This window comes from Nansenia antarctica (assembly GCF_963989245.1).
Source record: "Nansenia antarctica genome assembly, chromosome: 17".
NCBI lineage: Eukaryota > Metazoa > Chordata > Actinopteri > Argentiniformes > Microstomatidae > Nansenia > Nansenia antarctica.
In genome coordinates, this window is record NC_137687.1 from 26,624,459 (window position 1) to 26,641,958 (window position 17,500).

Here is a 17,500-nt window from a genome sequence, read left to right on the forward strand (position 1 = left end):
AGAAAAGCCTTTCGATCATCGAGGGATTTGTTCCTGAAGGTTTTGCACTTCTTGAGAGGGTGAGGTCTATTGCCATGCAATGGACAGTTCTTGTTGGGGTCAACTTGAGATGAGACATCCGTCTTGTTCACGTGGATGGGTTTGTTGCCGTTCTTCCCGTTGTATCTGTCTTGTTTTGTCTGGGTGGTGGAACAGCTTTGGTATATGAAGCTTGGGTCGTTTCGCCTTTTGGCTTCTTGGCTCACAAAGTTGCAGAAATAGTGAAAGGGGGGGAAGCGGCCGTCGTTTTGCTCTTTGTACCGCGTTCCCGATGTCAACCATTTCTCCTGTAGCTGGTATGGAAGCTTTTCCACGATTGGTCCAATTCCGCGGGAAGTATCTAGATAAGTAAGGCCAGTGAGATATCCATCTTCCTTCGCTCCTTGGATCTCCTGAAGCAGGTCCCCAAGTTGGCGTAGCTTTATGGGGTCTTTGGATGAAATCCTGGGGAAGCCGTCTAGTCTCTGGAATAAGGACTTCTCTATGATTTCGGGGGCTGCATAGCACTCACGTAGTCTCTCCCATGCTTTGCTTAAAGCGAGACTGGGGTTGTTAACATGTACTGACCTTATGCGTTTCACCTGTTCTCCAGATTCCTTTCCGAGCCATCTGGTCATGAGATCCAACTCTTGTATTGCTGTCAATAGTTCACTGGTTGCGCTGATGAATGATGAGTACCATGCGCAATAATTTTCTGGTTTATCGTCAAACTGATACAGACCTGAGTTAACAAGGTCTCGTCGTACCAAATACTGTGCTAGAGTCTCTATTGGGTTTGGTGTGCTAGCTGGCTGAGTGTGTCGGGGAACGTATGATGGCGTATTTACATTTAAGGTAGGTGTTGGTTTTACAAACTCAGACTTGAATTCAACTTTAGGAGGATCAGGTAGGTTTGGTGGAGGTAAGTACATTCTTTCAGGATGTGTGTATTGTGTCTCAGGATTTGGCTTATTGTAGTTGAGCTGAGACTGTTGTGTGACGCGTCCCACAGGTAGGTTACCTGGTAATGTCCCTGTCACAAAGCTGTCGAGTGATCTGTTATCAAGTAAGTGAACGACAGGCCGTGCCAATGAGTGTTGTGAGGGAGAAGTACTCCTTAGCTCGATTTGATCTTGAACATAGCTATGTGTGTAGTGATGCTCCGATCTGATCGGCGCCGATCGGTATCGGCTGATATGGCCTTGATCGGTTTTGATCGGAGTTCTCAAAACGGCCGATCAAACACGACCGATCAGTTAACAAAATGGCGTCGCCAGTCTGGAAATATTACACAGTGTCGGAAAGAGACAACAAATATGCAGTTTGTAATGTCTGCGCAAAAGAAATTCCTCGCGGAGGAACGCACGCAAGGACTTTCAATTCATAGCTTTCAGTCACGTGGTTTCTTCCCTAGCAACCACCAACCTGACGGGCAAAAAGTATCATAGCAACATGGCGAGTGGACGCAAACGGTTAATAAAATACAAAGGTTCCATCTCACAAAACATAATGGAATGTCAAAACTTTGACGCTCAATATCTCTGAACTACCCTAAACGGAGATAGAACCTTATCATTCTAAACGGAGATAGAACCTTATCATTCTAAACGGAGATAGAACCTTCTCATTCTAAACGGAGATAGAACCTTATAATTCTAAACAGAGATAGAACCTTATCATTCTAAACGGAGATAGAACCTTATCATTCTAAACGGAGATAGAACCTTCTCATTCTAAACTCACGAGTTATCTTCAGTTGATGGATTTGACTTAGGGGGCATTCATTTGAAGTAACGTAATGAACATACAAGTAACAACAACAGGTTAATGCAGCCAACCAGCCAGCCAAGCAAAGACCATGACTATGCCCAGTTTATGCATTATACACTCTAATATAATTGTTAGATTGCCAGGGTATTCGCTACAGGTTGTTGTATACATATACGTTTAATACGAAACTCGATCAACCGGGCGTTCGGGAGTTCTACCGCTGCTGGACGGAACTCCCGCTGACAGCGGGTCGAGGGGATATTTCTACCCGGGAATTCGCTCATTGCTGTGTCCACGGTGATAGGAGTGGAGGATCGACTCCATTCAAAAACTTTTCGATTCCCTGGTTTCTCCTCTTTCCGAACACGTTGGAATTTTTACCGTAACCCCCGGAGAATCAAAGTTATTAAGCCGCAAAGGGTGCCTCCTTGACCGGCTTTGACCGTGAATAACACCGGCTATGGAGGTGCTACAAACACAGTTTTAATTTCTCTAAATTCACCATCAGTATACGGTCATTTTGAGCCCTTACACACCGCGCTGACACCCCGAGAACATATACTTTTAATACGAAACTCGATCAACCGGGCGTTCGGGAGTTCTACCGCTAATTCGCTCCTTGCTGTGTCCACTGTGATAGGAGTGGAGGATCGACTCCATTCAAAAACTTTTGGATTCCCTGGCTCCTCCTCTTTCCGGACACGTTGGAATTATTTTCCTAACCCACGGGAAATCAAAGTTATTAACCCGCAAAAAGTGGGTTTTGCCCGTGGGTTTTGCCCGCAAAAAGTGCCTTTTGCCCGTCAGGTGGGCGTTTCCACTATGCTGTGACGTCACATGAAAGCTATGAATACCACGAATATCATACGGCATTTGCTGCGTTCGTCGATTCGCTCCGAGAGCGCCGAAGCGCACTCTGGGCTCGACGTCATAAAGGGACCGAGTGCTTTGATTGGACGAGAGGTGTTCCACGAGTGCTGGTCAGAGTTCCAGCGCGACTTCACGAGCGTAGTGTAGGTAGTGTTCAGCGACGTCATGTGACCCCGCGAGCAGGAAGTCACTAAGCTAGACTAAGGTCCATAGCAACAACAACTATTAGCGCGAGAGTTTTAGGTCTTTCTCTGTGCACCTTGCACAAGTGTAGATAGCGAGCGACTTTTCAGCATAGCAGGACATATTTGAGATGATAAGAGGAACAGGCTGAGTGCCAAAAACGCTGAGATGCTTGTATTTCTCAAGGCTAATCTGACAGTGATGCTGCTTAATCAGAAGTAAGGTTTGAGTCTGAAATCTCCTTAGGTGAAATGTTTTGTTTTTTTGTTTTATTGATTATTGCTGACTTGCTGTCTTATCTCCTCCTAAATATGACTTGAAACTGACTGACTTGAAACAGTATTTTATATTTGGCTATAGCCTGTTTATGTTGCAGTTTAGTTTGGGTATGTTTATTGTTCCTCAGGAAAGCTACAGTATAAGCTCCAAGTTCTCTAAGAGCCCCTAGTTCCTCTCATTCGAGTGGAATGTTGCACATTTGATGTGACAGTGTACATTTTATTTATTATGATTTTTATTTTCACATTTTATTTGTTTTTCCTGAAGTAAGCTACAGGTGGTTGTGAATTCAATAAAACAGATGGTTGTCAATTCATGATACTTTCTCATCTCCTAATTTCATTTGAATACTTAATATACAATGTCAATGGTGTTAAGAATAATTAAAAACATAAATAATGCTACACAATAAATAGAATGCTTCAATTGCCATTTTCGACGCTGTGATCGGTGATCGGTGATATCGGATCGGCAGATCACTGATTCCAGTGATCGGTGATCGGTGATCGGCACCAAAAACCCTGATCGGAGCATCTCTATATGTGTGCGTTCCATTTTTGTCCTCTCAGATACAGACTTTTCCGATTTTTCTTCCCTGACTTCAGACGTTAATAACATTGATTGTGCATTTTCCAAGGTTTGTGCTTCTACCATGGCTACCTCTGCTTCTCTTTGGGATGGAAGCACTTCCAACTCGGTATCAAGTCTAGTAGTTTCCAACTTTATTACGGCCTTTTCCATTTTTAATTTTGCTTCCTGGGCTGCGTATGCAGCTCTCACCTTTAACGCCTCTGCTTTGGCCTACTTCCGGAGGACGCTGTATCTTTGCTCCCCACCGAGCTCTTGCTTCCGTGGGATGACATCTTATCCAAATCAGATGGTGAAAGTCTGTTTTTTTACTATGATGTTCTCTCTCTAACATCAAGCTAAACCTTGTCAATAAAGTCCATCAAAGAAAGAGGCGTAGGGTGGCTTTTCAAATCAGGTATATTGAACTGGTAAAAACTGCAAGACAAACAGCACAAAACATGTTTCAACAGGATGTAAACAAACAGTGGTTAGCTAGAAAGTCAGTTTTTTGGCCTAACAATCTAGCGACAAAATAATAACTAAAAACATAATATTCCCAACAAATGATGACTAATATATAAAGCTACCAATCCAACACTTGATATGTCGTACTTACAACATTGCTTTGTGTAAATCTGAACATGGATGTTGAATGATGAATGGAGAACAAACATAACGTCTCGGTCTCTCTCTGGCAAAGAACTATCTCCCAAACCGGAAGTAGATTTGCGGTAAACAGGAAGTGATGTCACTACATCAAATATTAACGGAAATATGTATATACATTGTTAACAGTTGTAAATAGTTCGTTTTTAGCAACAAATAAATCTTATCAACTTTACTTCTCTTTATGAACTATACAAAATCGTTTTTTATCAAATATGAACTTTTTAACTTTTTCTAAAGAAAATAAAGAAAGTGTTGCCGGACAACACAGTTAGGTTTAGGGTTAGGGTTAAGATAAAGATTAAGTTTAAGGTTAGGGTTAGGGTTAGGTTTAGGGTTAGGGTTAAGGTTAAGATTACGTTTAAGTTTAAGGTTAGTGTTGTGAAGGCCCACAGTTTAGAGCCAGTTTAGTTTCCCCAAATCAGCCCTATTTGCCCCCATTATTTCCTTTATTATTTTCTATACTATTCCTGTACGTTTCATGAAGGTGTATGTATTGTTACTGTAATGTTTATGTATATGTTTAATGACGTGGTATATCCGGGGTGTGTCCGTGACCCGGATGCTAGGTTCGGTGGTGTATATATAGGGACGGAAGTGCTCTGTGCGGCAGTGTGACGAGAATCAGAACGAGAGAGAGTAACGAGAGAGAAGTAACGAGAAGTCGACCTAAGATGGCGGAGTCAGTAACAAGCACACCGTGCTGAAGCTGAAGACGCCAAGAGTGATTATCGAGTTCACCACTGTGATAGCCCGTTTAGCTGTGTTCCCGTTCGCTAGCCTTGCCAGCAGCCGGCTGTTAACGTTGGACCAAGCGAGACCCAAGCGTGGACAGAGCCGTCGCCTCCATGGACCCCCGGACCTGAGCCCTTCAAACCTCGTTGTGGACTTCGAAGAAGCCCCTTTCCCTTCGAGTTGCTACGTCACCCCCCCCCCTTTCGTCTGCTGCCTTACTCAAAGCACATGTGAGCTCCAACCAGGCCTCAACGAGCTCATTCTCAGTCCGGGACTTTAAGCCTTTTCCAGGCCAGGTACTGTGAGTGAGTGAGTGAGTGTGTGTGTGGCCGGCGGGGAGGGAGTATATTTGGGAGGTATATATATATAATTTGTATAATAAATGTGTTTGTTCATATTGGATACCGTTGCTGTGTGTTTCGTTGTCTGGTAGCTAATGCTAATGCTAATGCTAATGCTAATGCTAATGCTAACGATATTACTGCTAGTCTAAAGGGTTGCTGGCGCCCCCTGCCTGTATCCTCCTGCACTGCCTATTTAGCTCAGAGTTAGTTAGATAACCAGCCCTTCCTAAATTCTACAGTCCTTTTAGCTACTCCCTGGTTACAATTGGTCCTTCGAGCCGGATAGGTTGTGTAGTGATAGCATGGCTGAGCGCAGCCAACCAGACAAGACAGTTACCCCCCCTTCTCCGCCCCCTGAGCCAGAGCCACGACCACAGAGAGTCCCGCGGTTGCCTCCGAGGTTACAGGAGTATGAGCTTGAGCTCGAAAGTTCACTGAGTGGTAGCGAGGAGCGCACTCCACGGGATACAGTGGTCGGAGAGGCCGAGGTGTCCGCCGGCGCGCGGGTGGCTAGCACCGAGACAGCCATCAAAGAGCACCAGCCTGAGGATGAGATGGCAGAACAGCAGGGTTTTGCCGTAGAAACGGAAGAGCAGGAAGGAGAGGCCCGGTCCGACAGCGCCCGCGGGCGGAAGAGGGAGGGCCTCAGCCTTAACGATCTGCCTCCCAGTACGGCGCGCTCGAGACCTAGCTCCTGCCGTTCAGTGGCTTCCTCCCGGTCCAGGGTTTCCGTGGGCAGTTCTGCCTCTGGGGCGGATAGCCTGCACTCCAGAGGGAGTAGTGCCGCGCTGTCAGAATGTATGCGCCAACAGGCCGAGATGGCGTTAGAGCGGGAGCGCCAACAGGCCGAGATGGCGTTAGAGCGGGAACGCCTCCAGTTCGAGCGTGAACGCCTCCAGATGGAGGGGGCGGAACGCGCGGCGGAGAGGCAGCGCCAGGAGGCGCTAGAACGTGAACGCCTCCAGATGGAGCGCGACCGCCTCCAGATGGAGGGGGCGGAACGCGCGGCGGAGAGGCAGCGCCAGGAGGCGCTAGAACGTGAACGCCTCCAGATGAACGGAGCGGAACGTGCGGCGGAGAGACAGCGCCAGGAGGCGTTAGAGAGGGAACGCAGCCAGTTCGAGCGCGAGCGCCTCCAGATGGAGGGGGCGGAACGCGCGGCGGAGAGGCAGATGGCGAGAGAGCAACTGCACGCGGAGAAGATGGAGGAAATGATGCAGACCATGCGCGACGTGTGCATCAGCAGAGATCCGTCGGCCCGTAGCTCCAGAGCATCATCCGCACGGCCCTCTCGAGTGCCATCTCCTGAACCCCCCGCCGATGGCTCCATGACCCCCGCCATGACTGTCCAACTACAGGCCCAGCTGACCACCTGGAAAGAAGAGGACCAGGGACCCGACCGCTACGCGGCCCAGAGGGAGCCAGCGTCTCTGCCCGGGAGGGGAGCCATTCCCCAAGAGCGTAGCACACCCCTAGGTCCTCCAGTGAACCAAGAGGCATGCAGGCCGGACACCCAGACCGTCACTCCAGCCCCGATCATCCACTACAGGATGTTTCCCCAGGTGGAGGGACCCAAGTTCCCCTTCTTCAAGGACGAGGACAGGAGCCAGTATGTGGAACTACGCATCTGCCTAGACACGCTCTTGGACGACTCCTGCTCCGAGTCCTACAAATATGCGATTCTCCTTCAGCATGTGAGGAACCCCAGAGCCCACAACATGGTTCTGGCCCATGCCTCCGCACCGACACCTTACACCAGAGCGCTCGCCGACTTGGATGCCCGCTACGGTCGTCCCTGGAACCACGCCCTTGCTGAACTGCAAGCCCTCGAACAGCAGGCCCCCATCAAGGATGAACGGGCGCTAGATGACTTCGCGCTCCGCGTGCACACCTTGGTTGGAATGCTGAAGACGCAGGGCCCAGCTGGCGCCAGCGAGATCAACAGCACCTCCAACGTAGAGCGGCTGCTCCGCAAGATCCCACGCTTCCGGCAGGAGAGGTTCCGGCGACAGCAGCGCGTTCGTAACATGGGAAGTTGGGTCTGAGCATGGCTGCCTTCGCGGAGTTCCTACTGGAGGAAGTGCATGACACCAACGTAGACGCCATGGGTTACGCTGAGCCGAAGAAGGAGAGGGAGAAGGGAGACCGCTGGGACAGGCCGAGCTCGAACAGAGGACGCCCAGTAGGAGTGCTGCACACGGAGGAGGAGCCTCGGAGAGAGAGAAAAGCCCGACCTGAGGGAAAGGATTCCTCTCAACCCCCTCAAAGGGGACGGAGAGGTCCACCGCCATGCCCGTACTGCACCAGCGAGCACTGGTTCAATGAGTGCAGTGACTTCAACAACCTGAGTACCGAGGCCAAGCAGAGGTGGCTCGAGGAGAACAAGAGGTGCTGGAACTGTGGGCGCGACCATCTGGCTAAGAACTGCACCTTGAGGAGAAAGTGCAACCGCTGTGAGGAGGTCCACCTCAACATCCTACACGAGGTCTCCCTCGCCAGGTCCACGGAGGGCACCAGAAGCCCTAGGTCAGGTAGCGCACCGGAAGAGGCAACACCTGTCTACTACCTAGACCCAGCCCGGAGCAGCGGCTCCAAGGTCCTACTGAAGGTGGTGAAGGTCCGACTTCACCACAACAACGCTGTGTACGACACGTACGCCGTTCTAGACGACGGGTCGGAACGGACCATCCTTCTCCAGGAGGCAGTGCGCCAGTTGGGGCTCCAAGGGACTGAGGAGAAGCTGACTCTGCGCACGATACGTCGCGACCTTAAAGAGGTCACCGGGGCGAGGATCAACTTCTCTATCTCCCCGGCGGGGCGGCCGTCGGACAGATATCGGCTTAAGAATGTCTTCACCGCAGACCAGCTAGCGCTCTCCCGCTACGACTACCCCCTGGAGAGATTACGCGCAAGATATTCCCACCTACGGCGAGTAGACCTACATCCGATAGAAGGAGCGGAGCCAACCCTTCTCATCGGCTCGGACAACGCTGCACTGATCGTGTCGCTCCGTCCTCCGCTGAGAGGACCACGAGGCTGCCCGATGGCTGTTAAGACTGCGCTTGGGTGGGCCCTCCAAGGCGCTACCGAGTGGAGAGATAGAGACGGGAGAGCTACGTCATCCCTCCATGTCCGAACCGAAGAAGTGCAGACCATCAACTGCCTTCACACCAGGGTGGACTCCATGAATGCGGCGCTACGGGATAACGTCCAGAAACCCGAGGGAGAGGGGAACAGCTTTGATTCCCTGCAGAAGGAATTCCATGAGGTCCTCGATGAGCTGGTCGGAGAGAAGAGCCTGGATAAGTTCAGGGTTGAATATGAGAAGCTGACTAGTGCCCTGTTGAAGTCCCACGTGAGTGAGAAGCGGCTGATGACAAAATGCAGAGAGCTGAATGCGGAGACAGTGACCAACTCCGTGAAGGTTGCCACTGCACTAAAGCTATCCCAGGAAGACCAGACTACTATCACGTCTCTGGAGAAGGAAGTGAAGCAGCTGCACACGGAGCTGGACGCCAAGCAGTCGGACCTCAAAGTGCTGAACCAGCCGGGCCAGCGAAGCAGAGAGGAGCAGCAGAGGCTGGAGCAGCAGCTGCGGGAGCAGAAGATCAACAATGAGAGAACCACAAAGGAGCTGGAGCAGCTGCCAGTCAGAAACACCAAACTCCAGCAGGAGAACGAGCACAACGCCTTGAGTATGGAGCAACAGTCCCTGGACAATCAGCAAAGGGCATCTGACCTCAGGATTAAAGAGGAGGAGGTGAATCAGATGCGTCAGGAGATTGCCAAGCAAACGAAGTTGAGAGAGGCCACCCAGAGGAAGTTCCGACATATGGAGGATCAGAAGTTGGATGTGGAGCAGCAAAGGGACATGCTGAAAACCCAGATAGCTGGGCTGGAGAGAGAATTGGAGTCTTCCAGAAAGCAGATGGAGATTGACAAAAGGGTCAGGCAGAAGTGGACGAGGGAGAGAGACAACTTGTCCGAAGGTGCCGTGGTACTGGTGATCGACCAGTCCCTTCCACGCGCCGCCTGGCAGACAGGCAGAGTGACCAAGGTCCTGCCGGGTCCGGATGGAAGGGTGCGGACGGCCATCGTGAACGTTGGTGGTCGCACTTACACCCGACCTGTGGCACGCCTGATTGAGCTCCCTCAAATTACGAAGGACACTATCACCTCCTACCTCACGCTGCTAGAGCAGCCTAGCCAGTGTGCCTTCCCTAGTTAACTGAAACCGAGGGTTTCATGGGGCGGCTGTTGTGAAGGCCCACAGTTTAGAGCCAGTTTAGTTTCCCCAAATCAGCCCTATTTGCCCCCATTATTTCCTTTATTATTTTCTATACTATTCCTGTACGTTTCATGAAGGTGTATGTATTGTTACTGTAATGTTTATGTATATGTTTAATGACGTGGTATATCCGGGGTGTGTCCGTGACCCGGATGCTAGGTTCGGTGGTGTATATATAGGGACGGAAGTGCTCTGTGCGGCAGTGTGACGAGAATCAGAACGAGAGAGAGTAACGAGAGAGAAGTAACGAGAAGTCGACCTAAGATGGCGGAGTCAGTAACAAGCACACCGTGCTGAAGCTGAAGATGCCAAGAGTGATTATCGAGTTCACCACTGTGATAGCCCGTTTAGCTGTGTTCCCGTTCGCTAGCCTTGCCAGCAGCCGGCTGTTAACGTTGGACCAAGCGAGACCCAAGCGTGGACAGAGCCGTCGCCTCCATGGACCCCCGGACCTGAGCCCTTCAAACCTCGTTGTGGACTTCGAAGAAGCCCCTTTCCCTTCGAGTTGCTACGTCACCCCCCCCCCTTTCGTCTGCTGCCTTACTCAAAGCACATGTGAGCTCCAACCAGGCCTCAACGAGCTCATTCTCAGTCCGGGACTTTAAGCCTTTTCCAGGCCAGGTACTGTGAGTGAGTGAGTGAGTGTGTGTGTGGCCGGCGGGGAGGGAGTATATTTGGGAGGTATATATATATAATTTGTATAATAAATGTGTTTGTTCATATTGGATACCGTTGCTGTGTGTTTCGTTGTCTGGTAGCTAATGCTAATGCTAATGCTAATGCTAATGCTAATGCTAATGCTAATGCTAACGATATTACTGCTAGTCTAAAGGGTTGCTGGCGCCCCCTGCCTGTATCCTCCTGCACTGCCTATTTAGCTCAGAGTTAGTTAGATAACCAGCCCTTCCTAAATTCTACAGTCCTTTTAGCTACTCCCTGGTTACAGTTAGGGTATTGATTAGGGTAAGGGTTAAGGCTAGTGAGGTCATCCGAAGGATCCCTAACCCATTCAGCATCTAAATGGTGATCTAAAGTGCTTTACAATCGCCTCTCATTCACCCATTCACACACCATGCAAGGCGCTGGCCCGCTCATTGGGAGCAATTTGGGGTTCTGTGTCTTGCCCAAGGACACTTTGACATGTGGCCAGCCGGGGTTCGAACCGCCGATCTACCGACCTTACGATCATCAGACACCGGCTCTGCCTCCTGCGCCACAGCCAGCAGCATCTGCCCACCACAGAGTTGGACGTTGCCTGGAGACGCTGATCTGGGATCAGTTTCCTTTGTTTTCCCACAAAAAGGTTAAAGTTACTATAGGAACATCTGCCACACTGCCAGAACCACACAGCCAGACCCTGTCCCTGATGGCAGGGTTCTCACACCTTCTGAAACATCAAATTCAAGCACCTTTCAAGGACTTTCAAGACTCAATTCCCTCAAATTCAAGGACCCAACACGGCCTAGTTTGAGACAGAACTAGTTGACGAAGTCATTTGTATTTATTTTTTTAACAAAATGTTTATTCAACCTCATATTAAACATTTTAAGTGCGGCAGGATGGGCGGATCATAAGTGGGAGGCAAACACCTCCAAACTCCGTGACCACATCCTAGTCGCCGGCCCTGAGCCCCTCGGGAGGGACTTGCCAAGGCTATCCTGGGTGAGGCTCAATCGTCTCCGGACCGGCGTCGGGCGTTTCCGCTCATCAATGCACAGATGGGGCTTGGCCCCAAATGCGTCGTGCAAGTGTGGCGCAGAGGACCAAACCGCAGACCATGTTATCCTGGATTACCCGGTGTACCACCCACCCAACGGGATGCATGGTCTGTCGGTATTAGATGATGAGACGATGACATGGCTTCTGGAGGGGTGTCCAGAAATATAGCCCGGGTGAGCCCCTCAACCAGGTCTCGGGGTGGTAAAAGGGTTTTGATTGATTGATTGAAAACTTTATTAGAAGATTTGCAGAAGTAGGTACATGAAAGTACATATTACATACAAGGTCAACTAAAAGGATAAAAACCCAAGAAAGCCACTGGCTTATTTCAATTGGGGTCCTTGAAACCCCTTGGCTACACAGTCAGAACCACACAGCCAGAGCCTGTCCCTGATTGGCTACACAGCCAGAGCCAGAGCCAGCCTGTGATTGGCCAGGCCATGTTAATCCTCTAAGCTGCATTAGCCATGGCTGACTGGGCCCCTCCAGTCCAGGATGAATCTACTCTGATACATACCCCACATACCAGAGAGAGGGGGGGGGGGTAGTAGGTCCATACCAGAGAGAGGGGAGGGGGGTAGTAGGTCCAAACTGCTCAGTACGTTAGTCAGTGAGTTCCTAACTACTACAGGACATGTCATAGGGGTTGAGGATTAGGGTATTGGTTAAGAGGTTAATTTTAGGGTAGGTGATTAGGGTTAAGGTTAGGGTTAGGTTTGAGCCTTCAAAGTGTAAACAGCCTCAATCAATTGCAGAATGTTTCTTTTTTCTTCAGGGGGCATAGTTAACGTGTGAAGGGGCTACGTGTCTTCTCCTCTCCAAAACACTGTGTACATTGTGAAACAGGAAACCATGCTAACCTCCTTCAAAGAGGAATAGAACATTCTTTTCTTCCTGTAGCAGAGGAAATCATACGTGATGAGACCAGTTATCTGCCTTTGATTGCATTTGTCTGTTTTTCCTTGATTATGATATTGATGAGATAATTCATAGGCCATGGCTGGAGCTGGATGTTAAGGATTTCGCCGGAACACAAGGGCCATTGTGATGTTGTAATTCCTTCGTTGCTACCGGCAACAAAACACAAGAATCTGCTTTGACCTTAAACTGGAGAAACAAAACAATTCCTGAACTCACACACACACACACACACACACACACACACACACACACACACACACACCCTACCTCTACACACACACACACACACCCTACCTCTACACACAAACCCTACTTCAACATTTGCAGGAAAAGTGCTATACAAATAACATTTATTATTATTATTATTATTATTATTATTATTATTATTACAGACACGCACACACACATACACACACACAGTACCTCTACCCACACACACACACACACACACACACACACACACACACACACACACACACACACACACACACAGTACCTCTACCCACACACACACACACACACACACACACACACACACACACACACACACATACACACACACAGTACCTCTACCCACACACACACACACACACACACACACACACACACACACACACACACACACACACACACACACACACACACACACACACTCTATATCCCTTGTTTGGGGCAGTTGTAACTAACACTCGTAATGCATGGAATCAAACACGTCCATTCCAGTCCGTGCATTACAATGAGCCCGTCCTCCCATTTCTACCTCCACCAGCCTCTCCACTGAAACACTATTGTCTGAATTCAGATGAATCACTTAATCTCATGAATAAATGTAATAAAAGACTCACTCAGTCAACCATTACAAATTCACATAATAATATTTTTCAACATGAATTATTCATGTTGTAAATGACACATCCTTCATGAGTCAGTGTCTATGATGAGTCTGTCATCCTATGATGTCATCCTCCACCAATCAGAGCGGAGTTAAGCTTTGCTCGTGTTCCTGTGAGTCACATGACTTACTGTAACACCTCTGAGGTAAGCGTACTGCTGACACCAGCAGTCTCTCTCTCTCTCCTCCCCTCTCTCTCTCTCTCCCTCTCTCTCTCTCTCTCTCCTTCCCTTTCTCCCTCTCTCTCTCTCCCTCCCACTCTCTCTCTCTCTCTCTCTTGGCCTCTCTCTCTCTCCCTCTCTCTCTCTCCCTCTCTCTCTCTCTCCCTCTCTCTCTCTCTCTCTCTCAACAATCAACACCATTTTCAACATATGTGAATGTGAAGCTGCAAGCTGTGCAAGGTGCAAATCTAATCTGGAGGTAAAGAGAGAGAGAGGGGGAGGGGGAGAAGGAGAGAGAAGGAGGGAGGGAGGGAGGGAGGGTAGCGTGGTGTGACTTTGATAAATGACCATAATATAATAATTTCTATTCTATTCTGTTCTGTTATATTCCATTCTATTATATAGTTTACTATTACTACTATTCAAGCTATTCAGATTTTTGTAAACAATTTACACTCAAGATTTGTGCCAAGAAAATCTCCCCCACACCATTACACCACCGCCACCATTTACACCCAGAGAACTGCTGATCACTGGATATTTTCTCTTCTTCTGACCGTTCTCTGCAGACCCTAGAGATGGTTGTGTGGGAACATCCCAGTAGATCAGCACTTTCTGAAATACTCAAAACAGCCCGTCTGGCACCAACAACCATGACACATTCAAGTCACTTAAATCACCTTTCTTTCCCATCCTGATGCTTGGTTTGAACTTCAGCAGATCATCTTGACCATGTCTACATGCCTAAATGCATTGAGTTGCTGCCACGTGATTGGCTGATTAGATATTGGCATTAACGAGCAGGTGTACCTAATGAAGTGGCCGGTGAGTGTACATGTACATTGTAAAACAGTGTGTTTGTGACAGAGGGAGTGGCTGTAGCGCAGGAGGTAGAGCCGCTGTCTAATGATCGCAAGGTCGGCAGATCGGCGGTTCGAGCCCCGGCTGGCCACATGTCGAAGTGTCCTCGGGCAAGACACGGACCAAATTGCTCCCAGTGAGCGGGCCGGCGCCTTGCATGTGTGTGAATGGGTGTGTGAATGGGTGAATGAGAGGCCGTTGTAAAGCGCTTTGGATAAAGGCGCTATATAAGTGCAGTCCATTTAACATTTACAACAAATTGTTTGTGAAACAACAAGTAGCCAGATCGTATTACTATTTGAATGACGGGAATGTGCCTAACTCCAAACCCAGGCCATCGCTTCAGGCAAATGCTTAGTCAGTCATCATAATATGTTTCTGTGTCTCATGAAGCGAGCTGACTAGCCTCTGCACAGAGAAGGCATCTCAAGTTCACCCGTTAACCCATGTAGGACACTGCAGAGTTGTTAACCCATGTAGGACACTGCAGAGGGGCTATTCAGGTCGAGTGAACAGCATCAGTCCTATCAGCACAGCCTTACATCACATCCACAACCCCCTAGCCATTATCGCCACTGGACACTGATGATGATGAACGGCTAATTAGCTACGTAGGAGGGAGGGAGGGAGGGACCTCTGGTCTGGTTGTGTGTACTGGTCTGTAACCCTGGTACACAGGCAGGCAGGCAGGCAGGACATATCTGGTTGTGTGTACTGGTCTGAGACCAGTGCTGCAGTGATGAGCCGTGAAGGGCAGATGGTCACTGGGACCAGGGAGCACCCTGCTGGTGGGATGGTGGAATGACGCCACATCTGGTACATTAGGAGTGGGAGAGAAAGAGAGAGAGATATATAGGGGGGGGGGGGGGGGTAGGAGAGAGAGAGAGAGAGAGAGAGAGAGAAAGAGAGAGAGATAGGGGGGGTAGGAGAGAGAGAGAGAGAAAGACAGAGAGATAGGGGGTGTGAGAGAGAGGGGGAGAGAAAGAGAGAGAGAGGGGGGGTAGGAGAGAGAATGAGAGAGAGAGATAGAAAGAGACACAGAGAGAGAGAAATAGAGAGAGAGTGAGAAATAAACAGAGAGAGAGAGAAAGAGAGAGAGAAAGAGAGAGAGTGAGAAATAAAGAGAGAGAGAGAGAGAGAGAGAGAAAGAGAGAGAGAGAAATAAAGAGAGAGAGGGAGAGAGTGAAGCAGACAGAGAGAGAGAAAGAGAGAGAGAGAGAGAAAGAGAGAGAGTGAGAAATAAAGAGAGAGAGAGAAAGAGAGAGTGAGAAATAAAGAGAGAGAGGTAGAAAGAGAGAGAGAGTGAGAAATAAAAAGAGAGAGAGACAGTGGGGGAGTATAGTAAGATGAACGGTGCTGCTTCCATAAATCAATACAGGCCTGGTCCTGCACACAAGCTCTAGTTGCTATGGTAACTGCCTGGTTCCAGGCCCCTCCCCCCACGGACCGCAGCAGTGCGGTGATGATGGAGGAAGGAGCTCCCTGACAACCTCCAGCGTGGCACAATAACCTACTTCCTCTCTCAGCCCGGAAACAACCAGAGGTACCTAGTAGGATATGGAATTGGGTCGGGAAAACCGGCTATGAAAACTGGAAGCTCGCTACACTTTCTGTTCTGGTCCTTTTACGGCACATAACAGCATCGCCCCCACAAAACCCCCCTCAGAAAACTGATAAAAAATTCATCAGTCAATGTTTTTGGAGCGGAAAATATTTTCAGTAGTAGTAGTGTTTGTGTCAAAAATGTAATAGATGAATAGTGAATATTTGGTAGATTTGGAGGGAATATTGTTTGTGTGGATGTGTAGCAGACTGTTGTGATGTGATGGTGTCGTCCCAGTGGAGTTTTTACACATCACCCTCATCAATATTGCAGATCTGACCTTTCACCCACATCATGGTCATGGTCATTACTCTTATCATCTAAATCATTTCCAAGAAAACAATACAATCAACCTACAAACCAAAACCCTGTTCATAAAGGAACTAGCTGTTAAAAAGACCACCAAATAAATCTCACTCTTGACCTTCAACCAGACTTCTACCTCTGTTTCTGTGCCAACCAAAGGTCAAGTTGTTTGAATTACACCAAAATTGTAGGAATGAATTCCAATGTGACAATATTATTCTCCCAGTGAAAACCAAACATGAATGCACCAGAGTAAAGGACTAGTAAAGGACTATAGTAAAGGCTGTTGGAGTGGAGGGGGGTCCACACACCCACACACACACACGGAACCACTGGGACCCCCTCTCTCTCTCTCTCTCTCTACCTTTCCCACTCCCCCTGGGATGTGTGTGTAGGTGATGGGGGGATGATGATGATGATGGAGGGATGATGAAGTGGAGAGGAGGAGGAAGAGGACAGGACACTCACCGACATGCGCGATGACACTGGCCGTGCGCTCCTGGAACTCCTGTGTAGACATCTCGTCCTCATGAAGCCAGCCGAGCATCTCAGGGTGTAGGCACTGGGCAGCATTCGCTCTCTCTCTCTCTCTCTCTCTCTCTCTCTTCTCTCTCGCTCTCTCTCTCTCTCTCTGCTTACGCTCTGTCTCTCTCTCTCTCGCGCGCTACTCCTCCTTCTCCTCTACGTCTCTGCTTACACCCTCCTCTCTTCTCCTCCTCTCTCTCCTCTTCCTCCTCTCTCCTCTTCCTCCTCTCTCTCTTTCCCTCTATCTATCCTCCTCCTCCTCCACCTCCTTTATGGCGCTACTTAAGCTCTCCTCCTCTCTTCTCTCTCTCTCTCCTCCACTGTACTCTGCTCTGCTCTTCTCTCTCCTCTCCTCTTCTACCTCCTCTCCTCTTCTCTTCTCTCTCTCCTCCACTGTACTCTGCTCTGCTCTTCTCTCTCCTCTCCTCCTCTCCTCTCCTCCTCTCCTCCCCCTCCACTCGGTCACAGTGCTCCCTTGACAGGGGGTTCCCTCCAAGCACAAAGCCTGCTCCCAGTGCCACTCCCAGTCCCAGTCCCAGTTAGCCTGCTCCCAGTCCCAGTCCAGTCCCAGTCAGCCTGCTCCAGTGACGGGTGATGCTCAGAGAGATGAGAAGCCACAGAAGCTCCAAGGATAGAACAGATCTCCTCCCGTCCACAACAACACTACGACTACAGCATACGGTGTGTCATTCACTATGGATGGACACACACAGACAGACACACACACCCAGACGCTAGTGAGCCTATCAGGATGCTGCGCTGCTCTGAGGTTGGTGCTCTGCTTACTGG

General features: G+C 49.3%; 1 protein-coding gene across 1 annotated transcript in view; it reads right to left on the reverse strand.

Annotated features, from left to right (window-relative positions):
• Positions 1-16,736, reverse strand: part of mcf2l2 (MCF.2 cell line derived transforming sequence-like 2) — a gene marked incomplete at its 3' end in the record, with an annotated part of 171,482 nt that extends 154,746 nt beyond the window's left edge. Inside the window, exon 1 of the mRNA XM_080547791.1 lies at positions 16,655-16,736. Coding sequence (XP_080403917.1) covers positions 16,655-16,733 — 79 coding nt within the window. The 5' untranslated portion in view covers positions 16,734-16,736. The remainder of the gene's footprint in view (positions 1-16,654) is intronic.
• Positions 16,737-17,500: the final 764 nt, after the last annotated feature.